Source organism: Myotis lucifugus, unplaced genomic scaffold (genome assembly GCF_000147115.1).
Source record: "Myotis lucifugus unplaced genomic scaffold, Myoluc2.0 scaffold_65, whole genome shotgun sequence".
NCBI lineage: Eukaryota > Metazoa > Chordata > Mammalia > Chiroptera > Vespertilionidae > Myotis > Myotis lucifugus.
Genome location: NW_005871113.1, coordinates 5,274,582 through 5,297,787, shown reverse-complemented (window position 1 = coordinate 5,297,787; position 23,206 = coordinate 5,274,582). Strand labels below are relative to the sequence as shown.

At 45.8% G+C, this 23,206-nt stretch overlaps 1 protein-coding gene across 1 annotated transcript in view; it reads right to left on the bottom strand.

Moving 5' to 3' along the window:
* KCNH1 (potassium voltage-gated channel subfamily H member 1) overlaps positions 1-23,206 on the bottom strand; it is a 259,928-nt gene that overhangs the window by 46,740 nt on the left and 189,982 nt on the right. Inside the window, exon 9 of the mRNA XM_023754816.1 lies at positions 8,994-9,190. Within this exon, the coding sequence (XP_023610584.1) occupies positions 8,994-9,190 (197 nt within the window). The remainder of the gene's footprint in view (positions 1-8,993; positions 9,191-23,206) is intronic.

Genomic DNA, 23,206 nt, shown 5'->3' with positions numbered 1-23,206 from the left:
GAGAAAGGAGAAGAGGGGTCACTAAGATACCATCTTACGGTCAAGGCTTTAAAATCTATAGCAATACGAGAGGGAGGGTCATGCCCAATATCGGTAGGTGGACTTGTATGTTCATTTGTTGGTTGGTTGGCTGGTCTGTTCATTCATTCATTCATTCATCCATTCATTCATCCATCCATCCATTCATCAACCATTCAATTATTAAATGCTTACTTTGTACCAAGCTCTAGGAAGACCAATCAGGACAGGACCCAGCCCATATGGAGCTTCTAGGCCGCAAAAGAGACACACAGTGAACAGTGAATGGGAAGTATAATGACAGCTACAAAGAGAAGGTGACCAGTGCTTATGGATCAATAGACAGGGCCTCACCTACAGGAGAGAGATTAAAGAGAAGCTACATGGAGACAGGGCCCCATTACGGATTCAGAATTCCACTCTCAACGCCTAAGTTAAGTACAGGCAGAACAACAGCAGTGAGTGACACTAGTAACAAGTAAATCACAAGCAACAAAGTTTGCAGTGAGAAGCATCAAAATTGGGTGGACCCGTGGCCCACATTACATCAGAAATGGTCTGCACAGACATCTGGACTGGGATAGATTTTGTGTGTGAGCTTCATATGCACATGGTCAAAGCCCCTTTGGAGGGGTTGAACTAGCATTTGCTTCCATTAATCTAAACTTTTATTTTACTTATTTTAAATCCTCACACTATATGTGTGGTTTTTAAAAAAATATATTTTTATTGATTTCAGAGAGGAAGGGAGAGGGAGAGAGAGATAGAAACATCCATTATGAGAATCACTGATTGGCTGCCTCCTGCATGCTCTACACTGGGGATCGTGTCTGCAACCCAGGCATGTGACCTGACCGGGAATCGTACTGTGATCTCCTGGTTCATAGGTCAACGCTCAACCACTGAGCCACGGCAGCCAGGCAATATGTTGTTTTTTTCTTATTGATTTACTTAGAGAGGAAAGAGATGGGGTGTGGGGTGGGAGAGAAACATTCATAGGTTGCCTCCTGTATGCACCCAACCAGAGCTCGAACCCACTACCTAGGTTTCTACCTGACCATGAACTGAACCTGCCACCTTTTGATGTATGAGATGACACTCCAACCAAGTGTGTCACCTGGCAAGGGCATTAATCTAACATTCAGAAGGTAGTTATTATTATGACAGGCAGCCAGGGTTCAACTCCCGATTCTCCACTTACTAAAAGCCCGGGTTAGAATGAAAACCTCCATGACTCACTGGCAACATTTACAAAGACATGCTCAAAACCAAACAGCAACATTTGAAGAGTGGAGGAAGTGCTTGAATGGGAACACGGAAGCACAGGAACATGGCAGAGGAGGCAGGAACACAAAATGTAACCGAGTCAATAAAAGAATGAGAAAGCAACTTGCAAGGAGGGACTTGGAAGCCAGGGAGACAACAGCCTCCCGAGCTTTACATGAGCACACATGCCGCCAAAATGAGGCCCAAAGGCTCTTTGATAACATAAGTCTTGCTGCTCACTAGGAAGTGGATGGGCTGCTGGGCACGTGAGGGAAGCTGAGTTCAGGAGGGTGTGCAGACAGCAGGGAGGCTTGGCCAGTAATCTCTGTGGGATTTTCCTGAGAACCCAATAAGCGTGATTCCCACCGCTGATGTAGCTTTGCCTTCTTGATGTTCTACAGACAAGACCCGTCCATTCTACAGGTCATGGACCATTTGAGCCTAAAGAGACATTAAAGAGCAGAGACTCTGTTTCCTAAATTGGCTCTGATGAATGTTGACGGGTATATTATAACAGATATAGATACTTATCAATGTAACTCAAGAAAGGGTTCAGAGGCCAAATAAATGTGAGAAACACTGGCCTAACCACCTGAAACATCAAGAAGCCAAAGTTGGCCCTGACTGGCGTGGCTCAGTGGTTAGAGTGTTGGCCCATGTACCAAAGGGTCACATTCGCAGGTTTAATTCCTGGGGCATGAGGGAGGCAACCAATGGATGTTGTCTCTCTCACATCGAAGTTCCTCTCTCTCTCACTCCCTCCCTTCCACTCTCCCTAAAAATCAATGAGGAAAAAATATCCTCAGGTGACAATTAACAACAACAAAGAAACCAACTTGCTCAGGGGGGGACTGAACCCATGACCTGGGATTCATTAGCATTACCCTATTTGTTAGGAGTCAAACACATACTTCTAAGAAAATATTAGGAAGGTACATTACTCTCCAAATGACTGCATTGGCCTCCTGGTCCTCGAAACTAGGCCAGATCTTTTGTAACCTGTGATTAACAATACATTAAGATCGCTAAGTGATAAGATAAGTTACAGCTTCCTCCCCTAGGCATCCAGGTAAGAATCTACCATCCCTTCCGCCCATTGGAGGAAATCAGATCCGTGATGAGCCCAATAGCACTGTTCTCTAGCAAACCCCATTGGCGAACCATCTGGTTGTCTGGTGCTCCTTGAAGTCCAGGCACAGATCTTGGAATCATCTGTCTGAAAGGTTTTGAGGTTTTAAAGTTCAGCCCCTACTCCCCTTTTAAAACTTTTATCACCGTATGGGGTCTCTGCATTTCCAGAAAAGCTAAGCTCATCAAAAACAATAATGACAGCAACACGTACATTGAGAACTTGCTACGTCAAAGCACCCTTCCGAGGTATATCACCGCCATGTTTTATTAATGAATGAATTGGGGTTGCTAACCGGCTCAAGGTCACTAAGGACATCCTGGCTTCGAACCCAAGTGTTCTACTCTACAGTCCACATTTTAACCACCTCTCCCTACTGCTAGGTTTGGGGGGTGAGTATAGGGAGGATCTCAGAGGTTCCGTGCAAGGTCGCATAGGTCCTGAACATCACTCCCTGATCCTCTTCAGGAAAAAGGGACTTGGCTTTGATTTACATTTTGTTGTCCTGAAAGAATTATGATCTTATCACTCACATCATCTGTTCCCTTCCCCACTCCTGTTCCAATACCCTGATTTTATTATCTTTATGGCTTGACAATCTAATAGATGACTTTAATTCCACAGAAGCCCTCACGATGGAGGGATGACAAGGAAAATATGGGCTCTGTAGAGATCATTTTAAAAACAGGCTGTGATGATTCAACAGGCCAGGAGATGCATTTCCAATCACCCGACTTTGCAGTCTCCATCTTACCAACCTCCCACTAGAATGTGTTCAGGGAGAAAGTTGAAGGCGTCCCAATGCCATGTATGAGCAGCGCTCTCTCTGAGCCTCCATGATTTGACCTCTTCTCTAGAATAAAATTCCCTTTGGTTAAAGTGAGCTAGAAATATACATACAGCATTCAGGACTGTTCACTATGGCAACCTCAGTTTTGGAAAACAGGCATTTAGGAGGCTCCTGCTTTGAAAGCACCAGTAACTACAGTCCCAGCTCCCTCCCATACTCACCAGGTTGGGGCCTTAGCAAGCTAAGAAAAATCCATCCTGGGACAAATTAACATAAGCAAACACTGGCAAAAACACACTCAAATACACAATAATATTAGCTTTAAAAATTAAAGGCCCACGCACAGAATGAGACCCACCCTCCCAATTACCTACGTGCCAATCATCTGGTGCACTGACTGCTGTGAATTACCGACCCGCATGTCTGTGCTACGCCATTCAGTTGTGGTACATTTCCGCCAAGTCCTATGGATGAGCTGGAGGACCCAATCCCCCCAGCTAGCATCCGGGCATGAACTTTCATCCAATGTTGAAGGGAAAGTAGCGCCCAAGTGAAACACCGATTAAAGGAAGGATCTGGTTTTAAGCACAGGGGAGCAAAGCATGAACTCAGACCTCCAAGGGTGGAGGAGGCTGAAGGCGGGAGAGGGGACAGGCAGCAGGAGGAGACAAAGGTGTATGTGCTGAGTGGTTCCTACAGGTATATGCCACATTTATTTATTATTTAATTATTATTTTTAAAATATGTTTTTATTGATTTCAGAGAGGAAGGAGAGAGAGAGAGAGAGAGAGAGAGAGAGAGAGAGAGTGAGAGAGAGAGAAGCAACAATGATGAGACAGAATCATTGATTGTCTGCCTCCTGCACGCCCCCTACTGGGGATCCCGCCCATAATCCTGTGCCATGTCCAGGAATCGAACCATCACCTCCTGGTTTACTAGTATAGCTCGATAAACACACTATTGCCGGCTGGGCTATATGTCACTTTTAATGTCTGCTGTTTTGAAATATGTAATCTTTTCAATACACCTAATAAGGAGGAACTTTTATAAGACCCTTGCCACGGATGAGGAAACTGAGGTTTAGAATAGTTCAGTAACTCGCCTAAAGGCACACAACTAGTCAATAGTCAAACCAGGACCAAAGCTGGTGGTCTTCCCAGTAAGTTACTAATGTCATGGCCAGGTTGGCCTGCTGCCTAACCAAAGTGAAGTGTGTCCTGCCTCCCCAGCACACCCAGCAGTGTGTCCTTATGAGGGGAAATGTCTTATGTCTCTCAACCTGGGATATTACTGTGATTTCGTTGTGCAAGTTGCTGGGTGTGCTTGTGGGTAGAGATGGTCACTGGAGATGCTCTGGGACAGCCTGTGCCACCCCTGAAAAATCAACAGACAGGGAGAAAGCAGAAGCCAAAGACTGCTCTGTGGGAAAAGCTGAGAGCCATACTTGACGGAGGGCGACCCCGGGAGGTGATGCTGTTAGCAGGAGGGGTATGAGAGCAGGGTTTGGAACCTGCCACTTATCAGTTGGGTGACCTTGAAGAGTGATTCTCTCCTCCACAGGGTCCTACTTTATTCAATTGAAAAACGGGGCTGTTCCTGTACTGTTGTGAAGCTGTTCTGAGGATTTAATAAGCTGACATAAAGCACATACTGACATTGTGACGTAGCTTGCACGGTATCTGGAGTTGGTAAGGGTGTTGCTATTATTAGTGTGCAAAGCTCTGGCTGCAGTTAGAAGCTGACTCGGGGCCTGAGGAAATGCCAGGAGAGCCTGGGTCTGGGATGAGGGGGGCTCCACTTCCCCTTATTTTCATGGACAACTACATACTACCTCCCTCAGAAGAAAGAAGACGCTGTGCTTTCCTCTTGGCAAAACCCTGACACATGGTGACTGACCTGAGATGTCAGACCAGCCTAACTGTCCCCTCCGTGAATGGAATGGCCAACGGTGAGTGAGTGCTGACCTCCACACTGGCAGGAGCTTAAATGACAGCGAGGCCAGCACGGCGTCCACTTTCCAGGTCAGCTGGTCCCTCCTTTGCTGCAAGAGGGGCAGAGAACCCTGGAATAAAACTCACCCACAGAACATTCGGCAGAGCGAGCACCTGCATAAACAAAGTCAGAGGAACTGCCTTTTTTTATTTTCCAAAAAGGCTCCGGATAATAAAGAGTCGAGTGGAGCAGAGTGTCAAGTAAACAAAACAAAATCACAATAACCCACCATTTACTTGAGCACATACTATGTGCCGGACCCTGTGTGTAAAAGCTTCGCAGGTATTATCTGACTCAACCCTCACAGTTACCCTACAAGGTGGAACTTTTCATCACCCCATTTCGCAGATGAGCAAGCATTTGGAACTCACAGGAGCACTGAATGGCAGAGGCAGGATGCAGACTGGGGTCTCCTCTGGCTCAGTGCCCACAGGCAAGGAAAACCAGAGGTCAAAATGCTGGGTTGGTCTCGGGTTCTGGCCTCTTCATCCCTGCCTACTGGTATAACCTCAGGTGTCTTTTGGGGAAATAGAGTCAGGTGACAGTGCCCTTCCGGAGTTGGGTCCCAGGAGCTGAGCTGAGAGCTGGGTTTCACACACGTGGGTTTAGTAATATAAGGATGAGGCTTAGATACAGAGGCCAGAGCAGGCCATGAGCTGTGAGAAGCAGGAAGAAGCCTGGTCAAGGAGCCATTTCTCGTCCATTATTAACCCCGCTGTGGTATTTGTGAAACGAGGGTGGTGGGGAAATGCAGGTGAGACGAGATGGCCACCGAGGCACCTTCCAGCGAGGAGCTGCTGCTGTGCCCTGGAGGAGGCCTGCAAGATCTAACAATCCCCTAAGCAGATGTCAGAGGCACCGTGTTCTTAGGAATCTTTGCAAATAACACACTCGATTTTGCCAAGATGAAACAACCACAAGAATGCACTTCACTTTGCCAGAAAAAAAATTAGCTACAAGGATAATTCATGCATGTAATGTTCTCATCTTTTATGCCCTATGTAGCTATAAATTAATTCTCAGAAGGACACATTGAGACTACAATGGCAATACCAAAACGACAAGCCTCTTTTCTCCAAGAAAAAGAATGGCTGCCTCCTTATAGACAGGATCTCACTAAAATTCTGTTGCATCCATACCAGACTCATTGGCAATTGCATGTGAAAGGAAATTTGAAGGTCACTAATTTGACTCTCCATTGGATGCCTAAGTCCCCTTGAAATGTCTCTGAGGGGTCCCTAGGGGAAGCCCGCATACCTTCAGGACAAGAAATCCAATTTCACTCAAAGCTGCCTATTGCATTCATTGGGCAGCTCTGATCTTTCCAAGATCTCTCTTATACTGCCTGCACCTTTAATTCTTGTGGCCACACAGACCTGCCTAAACTTCTCCACACAGCCCTTCAAACCTGTGGCCCCTGAGCCCTTTCTTCTGCAGAGCTGTCAATCATTCTGGACTTATAAACACAACCTGACTGCTGAGGTGTTGTCTTTTTCATGGTCAGTCCTCCTGGTTTTTAAAGACAGATTAGCTCCACAATTATCCCAAGATGATTACTCCTCCAAATAACCCAAAGTGAACATTTTTCAACCTATATTACCAGCAACACTGAAAGCTGATTATAATCAACTTGCTTTCATAAAAAGAAGAAATACATCAGAAAATAAACTTTAAGAGATGCTACTTGCTAAAAGCATCACCAGCGAGCATCCCATGTTCACAGATCAAGAAGAAAGAGCTGTGAATGCTCTCTTCTCCACCCTGCCCACTCCCCACTGGAATTTACATGACCCACTTTCAAATCACAGAACCAAAAAAATCACCTGGCCACAAGCTCACATGTTATGACGTGGAAACCGAAGTCCAGAGATCCCGTCCCTTTCTCCTTGCCATCCCCAAATGTTTAGTAATTCTCTGCACTGGGTTAGGCCCTGGGACATCAAGGCACCAGGTCCCCGAGCAGAGGCTCATAGGGCAAAGCAAGGCAAGGCAAGGGATTTAAAATACCGGGAAGCCTATTGTTGGGACAACCCAATGACAGGCAAGCAGAATCTTTTACAAAGGACTTGGAAGACAAAAGGCTGTTTCCTTTCTCTGCCTTTGCTCAAACTGCCCCTCCAACTGGAACACCTGCTCTCTCTCTCTCTCTCTCTCTCTCTCTCTCTCTCTCTCTCGGCAAACTTATCCTTTAAGACTCAGATCAGGTATCACCCCATGACACATTCTCCTCAATTGCCCCTTTAGCTGTACTCCCCCTTTATGCTCCCACAATCCTCCGTGAAAGCCGCACTCCCTGTACTTAGCGTCATGTGCTCCCTGTGGCAATCTTCCCTATGAGATCCAGGTTCCTGGAGACACCTGAGTGCCATTCAGTTGTATATGTTTGTCTAGTTCATTGGTATGTGCTGGGTTTGATGAGCGAAAACATAAACATTTCAGCAGAATCTGAAGGGTTAACAGGCGTTTGTCTCACACAGAAAGAGAGGAAAGAATCCTAGGCCCAGGAAGCGGCCTGCAGAGGCACTGTGCCCAGGGGGTGGGTGGCTGTAGAGCTGCACAGAGTTCCCAGGGTGGGAATGTTCAGGGTGGCAGAGGTGGGTGTGGGAAAAGTGACTGAGCTTAGGGCTTGGGGTTAAGCTTGGGCCAGATGTGAAGACCATATAAGCCATACTGAAGTGTACAGACATTATCCTGTCATCAGAGTGGGAGGGAATCATCTTCACAGAGGGGAGGGGTGGATCCGATTAGTTGTTAAGGTCACTGAAGTGGCCACATGAGAAAGCGCCGCACTGAGGACAGATGCAAGGTGTGTTTGGAGCCTCGTGCGCCGTCCAGGATGTGGGGAGGGTCTGTATCACGGGCGTTGTGTCCTGAGAGCTCAGGGAGAGCCCAGAGGTGGAAGCACAGTGTGGACGCAGGTTTGGAAGCCCAGGTGGAACCAACGGGACCTGATGAGCAGGTCACCCGGGGTGTGGGAGGGGAGAAAAAGCATCAGGATGGGGTCGGGGCTCCTAACTTGGAACCTCGGGGCAATACCGACAATGTTAACAGCGATACGGAGCTTGGGTGGTAAGATTCTGCGATGATTCCAGTAGGTCCAGAGCTTCATTGGTACCGATTCAAATAACAGAGTTAAATAAAGTGCAAGAAAATCAATCATGAAAACCTAGAGTACAAGACAAATCTTTTGATCCTCACAGTCAGATGGAGCAATAAGATCTATAAACAACTTCATATGAGAAACCTTTTGGTTCCCCAAACTACTAATATTCCTCAACCAGTGAAATTGGCATTTGTATGTAAAACATTCTCTAGGCCATCATATACCATTTTTTTCTTATTTTCTGGACCCAACTATATCATTGTCATACCTTTTAAAAATTATTATTGGCAGCTGGCTAATGTCCTCACACCACTCGGGGGGTCCCCATCACCAGGGAGAATTCATTTTCATTAATGGAGGGGCCCCACACAGCCTTTTTTTTTTAACTAACAATTTCATATTTACTCATCTTTCCTAAATGCAAGAAAGTCTAGATATTGTTGGGAGAAAGCACAGAGACACACTCAGGAATGAATCTGTTCTGCTCCAAACCTGACCCATCTTTTAACCTAATAACATTCTCTCCCCCCCCCCATTTTATATTAAAAGCTCCAAAGAGCAAGCAGTAAACGGAACCCCTATAGAACCAAGGGTTCCACTTAAAGGGACCACGGCAGGACCATCCTGGCCACGTGGCCATCCTAAGCGCGCACGGACTGCTCCGGGTAGAGAGGAAACTGAAACTGCCCGCTCACCCTCTTCCTCAAGTTGTAGGTGAGAATGAGGTTCCGGGAGAAGGAGTGGGAGAAGGCCGTGTAGAACTCCAGCACTTTCTGCAGGGCGTCCCGTTTGATCACGTGAAGGTCACAGTAGGTCAGGGCCCTAACGTTGGCACAGGACTGGGCAAGGGTGGCTTCCTTCCAGAACACATCTCCAAACACATCTCCTTTCCCTAAGGAGAGAAAGTGGTGATGAGGAAGGCGTCGTCTAGGTCCAGGAGGGGTCAGCTATCAAGGTGGTTCCCCCCTGCTCCCCAGAAATGCTCCCCAGAAATGCTGTCCATTTAGTGTTTGGCACCTTGGGCTCAGAAAGGGCAACAGTGATTTTCATTTGAACCTTAACAACATGCAATTTAAGAATCTTTAAAATACCACAAAATACATGTGAAAGTTTTAATCAATGACTGGGATCTAACATGTTATCCCCTGAACATCCTACGAGAATCCCCTGTTATTCTTTAGCACACCTCCCCCCCCCCCAACCATTTTTCCAAAACACAATCATAATCTGGAATTCCATTATGTATTTGTTGGCTTATTATCCGTTGCCCAGCATGAGAATTCATGCATTTTATCCCTCCACGTAACACAGTACCTGGCACAGTAGGAGTTCTCTCCAGACTCAGAGTCCAAATAGAACTGAGGAAAGAAGGGGAACTATGGATATACATTAGGCTATTGTGGGGAGGGTGTGGACTCTTCAGCGGAGCCAAGAACAGGCAAGGTCTCCTCTGTTTAGGATGATCTGTGTGGATGAAGTCAGGGAAGAGTGGGATCCATCTCTTCCCATGGTCTGTCCACTGCCCCGAGGTTCGTTTGTATGGGGCGCCATTCCTCACCTCTCGCCCATGCCTCTTCCGCACTCCTCACCCTTGTCAACTGCCCTCCTGGTAGTATAAAAATATGGTCCCTATATAAATGGCATCTCCAGGACCCTAAATGCTTAGCATTCCATGACAGTGTATTTCATAAATCAACAGAGTTCTAATCCCATGTAGCCATGTTCTGGGTCAAACTTCTATCAGTCTCTAAATATCTGCTTTTCACACGGGGGGATATTCTTCCTACCTTTCCCAGTGGCCAAATGTATATTTTTTAATCCTCACCTGAGGATACATTTATTGATTTTTAGAGAGAAAGGAAGGAAGAGAGAGAAAAACATTAATGTGAGAGAGAAACATTGATCACTTTCCTCCCATATGTGCCCCAACCGGGGATTAAACCTGCAACCCAGGTATGTGCCCTGACTGGGAAACGAACCTGCAACCTTTTTGGTGTATGGGATGACGCTCCAACCAACTGAGCCCAGCAACCAACATTTTAGCATATGTCTAACACAAAGCCTAATTCACTCCTGGCACAGCCTCTGGTTATAAATAGCTTGAAGTGTTGTTTATCTTGCCTCTACATTTTCAGCACAGATAAACACAAATGTGAATCCCCAGGGAGCCAGAGAGGCATATGCAGGGAACAAAACAATGCTACATGGGTGACAGGTAACCCTGACAACCCCGGCCACACTCCACAGCTGGAACCCAGGTACCGTGACGCAGTATGATCAACAGGACAGCTGTTTTCCCAATTCAGGCTACAAAGGCAATCAGACTTTCAAGCAGCTGGACAGAAAGAACGTAACCTTTTCTTAAACACCCAACAGTGTGATTCTAGGTATATAAGTACTCCTTGGGCACGGGCTTCTCTGAGCACTTCTACCGTGTGGGCTGAGAAACAAGTGCACTAGACACATTTCTGCACAGTTCTCCTTGTGTTTGTGAAATAATGTGCAGTTCAGATTTATGAAGATGGTTTTACTGACTCCATACGAGGAGGGCACGTGTGTGGGGGAGCTTTTAGGTAAATATGCCTTTAAAACCGTGCTATTTCAATCCCCTTACCACGTTGTCTGAGAGGACTAATTTAGGGCTGCGGCCAGTGGATGGGAATGTTTCTCTCTGTGGATGCTACCTGGTTTCCGTGGAGATAGGCTCATTCAGTGTGTGCTCCCTCGTACCGAGTCCTTCCCAACTAACCTGGCCAGTTCGTTCAAACATATTAATCATTCCCTAAGCTCCCTCCACTGAATCACAATGCTTCTCCTGCCTTTCATATTTAGAAATCTGGTAGTCATTTTTCTAATTATAAAAGAACCCATGACGAAAAATGATAGCTCTTCATGTGTATTAAACATGTGAATTTGTCTGTAAAAATTCAGTTTAATCTGACTCCTCTAAAGAACGCTCTTCTTCTGACACACGATGGTAGTCAATAAATGGACCTCATCTGTACACTGCAACTCACATCAACAGGCAGAGCCCAGTTCTCTTCCCCTTGAATCTGGACTGACCTTGGTCCCTGGCCTTGAGCAATAGAGTGTGGCAGAAGTGGTATCTGGGATTTTGAGACAAGGTCATAAGACGCCTTGCAGCTTCTGCCGGGTGTTTTAGGAAGAAGGAGCCACATGAGAGGTTACATAGAGGTGCTCTGGTGGACAGCCCAGCCGAGTTCTCAGCTGACGGCCAGCCTCTGCCACTCAGGTAAATGAGCCATCCTCTGCCACTCAGCCCAGCTCAGTCATCAGATGCCCGCAGCCCCAGCCAACACTGGACTACAACCACAGGTGGGAAGCCCAGGTGAGAACCAACCATCTGAGCAAAAATCCACAGAATGGTGAGAAACAAAAGTGAATTGCTTAAGCCACTCAATGTAAGGGAGGTTTGTTACATAGACATAGGTAACCAGAACACATAGAATCATAGAAATCTAGGTGAGAGGTCCATGAAACTGAACAGGTTACCGAATAGTCCAGCAGAACATCATGAATAGTCCCAGCTCTGAGCGAGCACCCCGCTTTCTCCCCTGAAAGATGAGGCAGGAAAGAGAAGTGGCTCTTACAGGGATAGACTGTCCTGAGTGAGCACCTTGAATATCAATGAGAGACGCAGAATTTATAAAACTCGCCGTCTCCTGTTGGGATGTAGTGGGCAACTAAGCAAGAACTACTGTGATTTGAAGAGCATTGGTAATCTTGCCTGATTCTTAATAAAATTACTTCATCTGAGCATTATACTTCTCAAATAAATCTGGTAGTCATTTTTCTAATTATAAAAGAACCCATGACGAAAAATGATAGCTCTTCGTGTGTATTAAACATGTGAATTTATCTGTAAAAATTCAGTTTAGAAACAACTTCTTCATACCTATTGCTTAAAACGAAGGGCAACCATGTTGTGGTTGAAACTGACCATGAAATAAATAAGGGCATCCTCAGAAATGACAACATGCCCATTGGAAAAAGTCTCCCAAGCAAAGGTTTTGACAGAAACAATAAATGGAGGGTAGTTTCCTACCACAAAAAAGTATTTCACATTGAAAATCATGCAACCCTTCTTCCTGGCAAGGCAGCATTTTTCATCTAGATCATGTTAGTGAGATTTAAGAATCTGGTGTTGGAGGACTTGCCGGATTCAAAACAAACCCAAGACTGTTCTGGCAAATGAGAAATGTGTTTGTGATCCATGCAACTTGGGGAAAGTGTCAAAGGACAGGATACAGAGCATCTGGCTGGCTGCTTGCAAGTTACATCCCGGGAGGAATGACTTCCCAGGTCAGCTTGCCAATCAGAAGCAAGGACAAGCCCTACACCCACACTCATCTCATTCCCTAGCGTGATCACCAAAGAACAAAAGGTACCCCCATGCACTGGGGAATCACCATTTAATTGGCAGCATTCTTTCTCGGTGGCCATAAAATATTGGTGCGTCTTACGATCCGTGGCATCTTCTACTCAGTGAAATATGGTTGTTAACCTTTGAAGACACCATTCCCCTCTCCTTATCTTCTGCGATGCCCCTCCCTCCCGGTCCCCCATCTGCTGGAAGTCCACCTCAGCCTCCCCCGCATGGCCCATTCATCAGGACTCTGCTCTAGACCGTGTTGCTTCTTACCCTCCCTCCCCTCTCTCCTTGGCTTGGCTCAGCCGCTCTCCTGGCTTCACTTGCCACCTGGATCACGATGATCCCCAGGTTTATACCTTGAACCTAGATCTCTCTTCTGAGACCAGACTCTCCCACTGGACACATTCACTTAGGTCAACCCACACGGAACCTGCCTTCCTCCCGGGTAAACTCATACTCCAGGCTTCCTCATCCCAGTGAAAGTTGTCCAAGTCATTCCAGACTCCTCCCTCGTCTCCACAGCCAATAAGTGACTGGGCTCTGATCACTTTATCTATCAACTATCTTTTGAGCCTGTCTACGTTTCTGCCATTAAGTCAGTTCAAGTCACTCTCATCTCTCAGCATCCTCCTGGCTGGTCTCCCTGTCTGCTATCGGTTCTCTTCACAGCAGCCAGGACGCTCTTTCTAAACACAAATGTGATTCTGTCATGTTTTTGATTTCAGGTCTTTGTAGCTACTGTCCCTTCTGCCTGGAACACTCTCACTTTCATTCCCTTCCCCAACCACCACCACCACTCCTGCACCTGGTGGAATTCAGTTCATCACGCAAGTCTCAACTCAGACACCACCTCTGTCAGGAAGCCTAGTTTGATTTCTCTTGGTTGACCTGTCTTCTAAGTTCCCATCACATCCTGTTCTTACTCCTATTATAAAACTGCATATCTACTTGTCTGTCTCCCTGGTGAGACTGTTCGTTCTCCTCCAAGTGTGCCTGTTTGGTTCAGTGTTGTCTCTCCAATCCATAGCACTACACCTGGCATGCTATGGAATGAACAAATCAATACATCAGTGAGAAGATGGGCCTGAGGGAACAGGTAAGTCAGGATATGAACGGCGTACAGTGCCTCAGGATGGATGAGTTTAAGGAGAGACCTGGTCTCCAGTCCAAATGCAAGAACCTGGGTGTCTACATTGTAGGAAGCTGCATTGTCAGCCTGACTTGAGGAGTTTGCTGACCTGCTCCGAAACATTCCCCTAATTCACTCTGATCCAGATGGATGCTGAGCTGAAAGTTTAAAGACGTGTTTAAAAAGAAGAAATAAAGATAATGAATATCAGAAATTACCTAATGATACATAGGTTCTCCTTAAAGGAATTAAAATCTCACTCAAATATGGGTCACCAGCCTTCTTGTGGAGAAGATACTGAGCATGAGCCAACAGCGCTGGCACCTCTACCTGAGTGGGGCCACCTATTAAAGCAAGGGTTTGGAGCCGAACCGGTTTGGCTCAGTGGATAGAGCGTCGGCCTGCGGACTGGAGGGTCCCGGGTTCGATTCCAGTCAAGTGCATGTACCTTGGTTGCGGGCACATCCCCACTGGGGGGCGTGTAGGAGGCAGCTGATCGATCTCTTTCATCGATGTTTCTAACTCTCTATCCCTCTCCCTTCTCTGTAAAAAATCAATAAAATATATTAAAAAAAATTTTAAAAAAAGCAAGGGTTTGGAAACATCATGACAGTTCTCCTGTTCGTCACAACCACAATTAGATAAAATTAAGTTAATCACATGTCTCTCCACTAAGTTATACACTGTAAATCTTCCACTGAAAGCAGGGGTTAATTTTTCAAAATCACTATAGATAAGAATTGAAATTGACTTGATTTTTCCCTTTCTGTTTATAAAAGAATATATGTGCAGTGTAGAAAATAATTGAAAAATAAGTTCACCATCCAGAAAACATCAGCTAACACTATGGTACACTTTCCATCTTCCTCCTACTCATACATGCATTTTATGTGATTGAAGTTACTGTTACTGCATATATAGTTATATATCCTGCTTTCCCCCACTTAATATTATGTTGGAAACAATTTGCATGCCAATAAAATTTATATCTTGATTTACCATAATTTTTGATTTAACCAATTCACTCCATCTGGGCACTAAAGTTATGAGGATTTCCTTTAGAAAGATCTACTAACTCTCCTAACTACAAACCCATTTTTTTAATTGCATAAGCAAGAACAGAAGTAGGAAAGAGAACCTCATCCCCACGCCCATCCTCTTTCGACCAGGTAATGTATTCATTACCTGATACAAATGTTTTTGCATTTCCGAATGACTAGATTATTCACACTGTACCTCCTTGCGTGGAGTATGGAGTTAATATAATTGCTTTGGTTGATGGAATAGCTATATGAATATTAATGCTTGGTTGGAGTGTTTAGAGAGACACTGAAACAGTTTCCTCCCCTTGTGCTGAGTATGAAATCACCTATGACATCTATTTTATTATAGGGCACTTCAGCTGGTCCTCTCGGTACGTGGAACAATGCACCATGGGAGATGGCAGCGCAGGAAGTGGGGGGTGTCCCCCTCACCCACTCCAGCTGCAAGAATCTTGGAAACATCTCTGTGAAGGAATTAGCTTCTCTCTCTAAAATAATGACTGTTTATAGGAAGCAGTTGCAGTTTTTTAAACCTTTGTTAGGTAGCCATTCTGTCTTCATTGTCTAGCCAGCCTCCCCCAGTTCAAGAATTGGTGTGTGTTTTTTGAGGGGAAGGGGAGGGTAACACCTACTGAAAAAAGTGTCATTATTTTCTGATTGGATCAATAAATAAAAGGAATGCTGTTAAGACTAAAAATATATGATTCTTTCAAATTGTATCCTAAAATCCTAAAAGGATCTGTGAAACTTGGAATGATGCCAACTTCCTCAAGAGTTACTTTAGAGAATAAATGTACTGATTTTGAATGTAGCACATGCTCTTTTAAAGAAAACTTGAAAACAGACAAACACATAACAAGGAAATGAAAATCTCCTACAGCCTCCCACACCAGAGACCTCCGCGGTGACATGTTGATGAAGATGTCTGTGGGCTTTTATCTACGAATGTGTCTCCCCACATAGCCGAGACCATGTTGCATTTGCAAACTGTATTTTACTTACCTATTGTAAGAGTTTCTAATAACATTTAAAGTGCCTTGTGAACATTTTGAAGGGCTACACTCCCATGTCTTTTAAAATGTTCTGAAATACTTGGTCATTTAGAAAAACATTCACATGTTTTCTCTGTACCTCTCTTTTTATTATTGTTGTTGTTTTTCCTATTCCTTCCTCTGAACCCTAAATCTCTGTCTTAAGTCCTGGCTTCTTTTCCTGGTTCCAGACCCACCTTTCTGAGTGGCTGTTGAAAACTCCACCTGGATACTCATCTTAAATGCAACAAGTCAAAACCAAGCCATCACCTTCCTCTCTCTCCATCTCTTCCTCTGGAGGCCTCTTTCTGTTACCGCTGTCGCCATCTCCCTACTTACTCCGAGGTCAGCATCACCTCTCTCACCTCCTGCTACCTATTCCTCATATCCTATCATTTACAACCTTTCAGACTCTCCTTCCACATCTCATCCAACTGCCCCTCCCATCTAAGATTACCAGATTTAGCTAATAACCATACAGGACACCCAGTTAAAGCTGAATTTCAGATACTTGGATAATACTATTAAGCATAGTGTGTCCCGTTCAATGTTTGGAAATATTTAAGCTAAAAAGTACTTGTTCTTGCCCTAACCTGTTTGGCTCAGTGGATAGAGCGTCGGCCTGCGGACTGAAGGGTCCCAGGTTCGATTCTGATCAAGGGCATGTACCTTGGTTGCGGGCACATCCCCAGTGGGAGGTGTGTAGGAGGCAGCTGATCGATGTTTCTCTCTCATCGATGTTTCTAACTTTCTATCCCGCTCCCTTCCTCTCTGTAAAAAATCAATAAAATATATATTTTTAAAAAGTACTTGTTCTTTATGAGAAATCCAAATTTAACAGGATGTCCTGTATTTTATTTGGCAACCCTACCTCTCTCAGTTTCTACTGCCTCTATCTTAACACGTCTCACCTCCTGCATAAGCCCTAGTCAACTACTGACCTCCTGGTCTCCAATTCATTAATCTTTACAAAGCACAGCTCTAACGCTGTCATACTTTACTCACCACTGTTGGTGGCTCCCCACTGCCTCGTTCTTCATGCTGACATTTATAAATGTCCACAGCCTATCCCTGAGCTGCCTCTCCAGTCCCAGGCCCCACTGCTGCCCCTCAGGGCTCTCAGCTCCAGCTCCAGTGCTGGACTTGTGGTTACAAAGCACAGCTTCTCCAGGCCTCGGCTCCCACCACTCTTCCCATCTGAACGCCCTACCTCCTATGTCCTACTCCTGACTCCATCTTCACAGAGCCACCACCCTAGGCTGGGCCCTCCTTCCCTTGTATATAGATCACTAGTTGTTTATCCTACCATTTTGGCAGGTCAGAAATCGTTGAAAATTGACATATTCATATGGGTCAGGCTAAAATAATAAAGACCTTGCTTCCATGCTTTACAACCTCCCACTGAGTCATCATCTCAGGCCTTTCCACACACAAAAAATATCCAGTAGTGACTGTCTATGGCAACGTTCTCAAGGTATCGTCTTCTACGCACATTCAGTGGAATCACCCGAGGGAGGGAGGGTTTGTGACACTGCGGATCCCAAGGCTCCAGCCTAGAGCTGCAGAATCAGAACCCACGGGGAGGGCCTGGGAACCAGCACCGTGAACACGCTTTCCAGCTGACTGCCATGCTCACTAGCATTGAGAACCACCGGCCCACATGCAAGCAAAGTCTTCTCAGGCTACCCGACTTACACTGGCCCCTGAATGTGCCTCTAATGACTCCAGAGGCTCAGGCTGCTCTTCCCACTTTAAGAACCGGCCTATCAAACACTCCTCCTGGTCCCGCCAAGCCCAGTCAACTACCTCCTCCATGAACATTTCCCTGTTCACTCCCGGAAGTCCACAGAAAGAGGTACCTGTGTCACTTATTGCCACTAATTATGCATTTATCTCCCCCAAATGGGATAGAACATTCATCCAAGACTTTTGTCATTACTTCCCCCACCCCAAAGAGGCTAACACCATGTTATGCTGTGATAGTTGTTAAATAAATAGATGCTACATTAATATCCAAGCAAGGTCAGTGGATCCAAAGTAACTATTTAAAGCAAAGATGAGCATATCTTCCAAATTAGGGGAAAAAAAGACTCCATCTGGGAAAAAGCATTGACACGTTTACATGTCCATTGAAGGAGAATGGAAATCCTCGTTCAGTAGTGGCAGGACTGCAAGTAGAAAGTGAACTCCAATGATCTGCCCATCAGCCTTCCTCATGACTGCTCCCCTTCCTTCGGCTCCGGCCCAGCCACAAGTAGAGAAGAGTTTCCTTTACTTGAGAGCCATACCCCGATCTGTTCCAAAAAGACACTGCAGACTCAACAGACTAAGCCCATCATCTTTATCCCTCCTCCTCCTCCTCCTCCTTGTCCTCTTCTTCCTCCTTCGGCTCTATTGCCTATTTAGTCTCTGCCAGAGACTATTCCCTCTCTTCATCTCCCACATTCCGGAGGTTCTCCCTCCCCTGATATCTCTGGACTCGGGCCCTTCTTCCTCATCTCCCACCACCTTCCTTAGGCCGTCATCATTCCTCACCTGAGCCTCCTAGCCAACCCCCATGCCTCTGTATTTGTGGAACCAGATCTTCAAGTCACTCTCATGTTTACAATGTTCTCTGGGACCCTCATCCTATAAGATAAAGTCTAGACCCTCATTCTAGACCATGGGGCCTTTCACAGCCTGCCTTTCAATCCAATTCAACTCAATTCAATTCAGCAAACAGCCGATAGTGCCTTCCATGTGCTGGGCCAAGCCAGAGGTATGAAATCAAACGTTCTCAGCTCACAGGAGAGACAGATGAGTAAGCTTGATGCAGTGTGATGGGCTTAGTATAACCACAGGGGGCCTTAGAGACTTAACCAGTTAGCGGTAACTCCTGCAGGGAGTTAATGCAGAGCCTGGGCTACAGTTGAAATCTCCAGCTCAGGTCCAGGGCTCTTTAAACAATTTAAAAAATATGTTTTTATTAACTTCAGAGAGAGGAAGGGAGAAGGAAGAGAGAGAGATAGAAGCATCAATGATAAGAGAGAATCATTGATTGGCTGCCTCCTGCACACCCCCTAATGGGGATCAAGCCCATAACCCAGGCATGTGTCCTGACCAGGAATTGAACTGTGACCTCCTAGTTCATGGGTCGAGGCTCAACCATTGAGCCACACCAGCCAGGCAGGGCTCTTTACGTTACTCAAGGCAGCCTGGCCAAAATGACCTCAGTCTTGCCCAATAGAATGAAACAAAACAAGCAAAAAGAAAAGATCCAAGATGATCCATGATTAAAATACAAATTAAGTATTAAAATGTAAAACCCATAAAAGTTACTGCAGAGACACTAAATCACAGTGAAATAAGATCATTTAGATACCACATTTATAAGCTGGAAACACAGGGAGCTGGACCACATTCAAGCACAGCCCCGATGAAAGCCTGTGACTCATCTACTGTGGCCAAGTAACACACATAGAGAACAAGTTACTTGCAAATGCTAATAGTACTAGTTGGCCAGGGGCAAAAATGGGTACCTGTGCCTTTTTATTCTGATGTCTATGAAAAACTAGAAGAAAACTATTTTTTAAAATATCACGAAAGATGCAAATGCTGAAGTCTTACATTTATTTTAAAGAACCAAGAAACAAAAATTGAGGAGACATTAAGTGATTTATAAGAGCATTCCAAAAGGATATTTGGGAGGGTGTCATCTCAAAACGAAGGCAGAGAACATCAGAGGAAAAGGAGATCATAAGAGACCATCTAGAATATTCTGTTCTCGGACACAGCATGGCCTTCAGTCCAAGAGAGATATGGTCTATGTTTGTGGGACCATGTTTTTAAACTGCAGACTGTGATCAGGTCAAGAAAGCAATTTAGTGGGTCATGACAGTCAATTTCTTTTTAAATGGAAGGTAATAGAATCCAACAGAAAATGCCAGTTGTATCAGAGGGAAGGAGGGAGCAGGGACTGGGTAGAGGTGGGCGAAGCGGGGGGGAGAGGGAATGGGGACATCTGGAATAGAGCCAAAAAAATAAAGTTAAAAAGTAAGCACTGAGTTTTATGTATAATTGTGTGTGCACGTGTTTAGGAGCTCATGATGTAATAAACATTTCATATGATGAAGTGTAGTCCAGGTTTGAAACACGCTTTTCTGACACTTTCATGCTAAACACGCTCAGCTATGAACAGTGACCCTTCTCCTCATTCTTGGCGTCTGTGCTAAAATTAAACAGAGGACGGGGCGGGGGATGTAAGGACTGAAAGGAGGAAACAAATTAGCGGAATGTAAATGAGTGAACTGCTAACAAGGGACTAGAGACCAAACGGATGAGATAAATGAGCTCTGGGCTTTTTTCTAAAGACTCCTGCTCTATATGACAAGTAGAGATGACACGGCTGTCCCCCTTCCTCATTGGAGCACCAGATACACAGTAGCTGCTCAATAATTACTTGTCCAATGACCCTCTAGAACAGTGGTCCTCAACCTTCTGGCCCTTTAAATACAGTTCCTCATGTTGTGACCCAACCATGAAATTATTTTCGTTGCTGCTTCATAACTGTAATGTTGCTACTGTTATGAATCGTCATGTAAATATCTGATATGCAGGATGGTCTTAGGCAACCCCAGTGAAAGGGTCGTTCGACCCCCAAAGGGGTCTCGACCCACAGGTTGAGAACCGCTGCTCTAGAAGCACCTGCATTCTCTCTATGATAACAGTTATCAAGCAATGTGGTCGTTGCTTTTTAAATAACGTCGGCCTCCTCCACTGAAGCTCCTTGACGGCTGGGCTAATGTTCGGTCCACAGCTGCATCCTCACCCCCATGACACTGTTCAAGACATGTTGGCTGGATTGAACTCAAGGGCACCAAGTGGCAATAAAGATCGAGCTCTCATACCCATCTGATGCTTGAAAACCTGTTTAGAGAACAAGAGCTCAGAACTTAGGCTTCCAGAGAGCAGATCGCTTGGAATCTCTTCTGTGTCTTGGCCCAGAGGTCAGGTTGACTCCAAGAGCTTGTATCATCCTTTTATGGAATAAGAGCCTCTTGAGACCTCCTGGCTCCTGGGGACGCGTGGAAGATGTTTTTTTCCTAGTCTGGACAGCTTGAAGGCAACAACCACTTTAAACCCATAGCTGCTGAGCTAACTGGAGCAGGCAGGGTGCTCGGGAGGCCCGAGGCAGAGGGCTGGCTTTGGAGAAGCGATCAATTGACCAAGTAAATCAACAATAAACCAAGGCCAGTGCTTCCCCATTAGAAGCCCAGGCGGAGGGGAAATGGGACATGTCTTGGACGCAGTCATTTGCCTTCCTCACTCCTCTGCGGCTCTCTCATACTTCCATGACTAGGAGTCCACACCCAGCTCCAAAGAGTGCCGCTGATTGTGGCACATCAGTAAGGGTGCCCTGAGCATGAGTATGTAAGGCGGCCAGTATTCCTTGGAAAGCCATATGGTGCTATCTGTGAGGGGATGGGGGAAAGATGCCCCACACTAAAATATCAGTTCAAATTCAAAGGAGAGCCGACTAGTCACTAGTTACTCTTCTTCTCAGGCAAACACCCCAGTCGCTATTACCAATGGAAAGTCCTCTTTATCAAGGGCACTTATTGAAGGCAGGGATATATGTCATCTCCCTGCAGCAATGTTAAATCGATGGCTGTACCATTCCTGTGCCCTGTTCCTCATACACAGTCAAACCTCATGTCTCTGTGGATGAGAAAGGCAAGGAACAGAGTAACTCTGTCTGCAGAGTTCACTGGATACCAGGAATCCAGAACACTTGTTTCAGCCTCCACCCCCACCCAGACTCTATCCCAGTCTCCAGCACATGCGGAAGGAATAGAAATCATCCTCGATTATTAACCTGAGCAGAATGTAACCAAGAGGGCAAGTTCGCCTGGGGCCAGAGGAGCCAGAGGAGGGCTGCATATTCATGCACTCCAAGGTCAAGCAGGAGCAAAGTTTGGAATTTTTTAAAAAAACACTGTCTATGTCTAGATACTTAGTTTGAATCTCAATTCTAACTCCGGTATAAATCTCTCCCTGCCTCAGAGTCCTGAAACATCATATGTAAAAGATAAAAATATATATCTACAATGTTTGGCAGGATCTGGCAACTTAATGGACCAGCAAACTACACAAATTATCACTAGGATTGCAGTGTTGCAAAATGGATCGGCAGAGGATTTGGAGTCTGAGGAACTCCAGGATGCTGGCTCATGGGCCTTGTCAGCTGTGAGGTTTGGGAGAGTTTCCTAACCTCTCTGAGCTTTCATTGTCTCATACACAAAATGTGGATCATGCAATCACTTCATGGGGTTACGCTAAAGATTGACTGAGAATCTGCAGGAAAAATGCCTGGTGCAGACCAGATGTCCTGCCCACCCCAAGAGGAGATGTGCCCCCAGTAAAGAGCTGCCCTGACGCCACCTCAGGCAATCAGATGAATCTCTCAAAGGTCTGATGCTCAACGTGCAAAATACCAACCTGTGCCCCCTCGTTCCTATCCGCCTCCCACATTCCCTACGATGGTGTGTGGCCGACCAGCTTTCCTGTTATCCAAGTGAGAAACCCTGCAGTCCTCATTGACTCCCAACAGTACATCCAGTAAATCCTTCATCAGGTTCTACTTTTAAAATACTAGTCACTCCATTTGCTTCTCTCCATCTGCTCACCAGCAACTTGCCCCTAGATAACATGTCTCCAGCCTCATCTGCCCGCCCAGCCTTCCCCCTTCGATCTACTCTCAAGCTGCAATTACATAGTCCCCTCTCTGAAGTACAAATCAGATCGTGCCTCTCCCCTGCTTAAACCCTTCTTGGGCTCCCCCATGTAACATCCAAGTCCCTTAGCGTGGATTCCAGGTCCTACATGGTCTACCTCATGCGTGGCTCATTCCCTAGCCCCGTGGTCGGCAAACCGCGGCTCGCGAGCTACATGCGGCTCTTTGGCCCCTTGAGTGTGGCTCTTCCACAAAATACCACGTGCGGGCAGTGCGATTGAAACTTCGTGGCCCATGCGCAGAAGTCGGTATTTTGTGGAAGAGCCAGTATTTTGTGGAAGAGCCACACTCAAGGGGCCAAAGAGCCACATGTGGCTCGCGAGCTGCGGTTTGCCGAGCCGCAGTTTGCCAACCACTGCCCTAACCCCATTTCTCCCAGGCCCTTCTGGTTCTGTGTGCTCCGGCCACACTGATGCGCACACAGTTCTTCAAATGAATCATGCTCTCTCTTCGCAGGGATTTACACTTGCTCCCCCCTCTGGTTGAAAACTCCTGGACATTGCTTCTCATGCTAACTCGCCTCAATCTATATATTTCAGA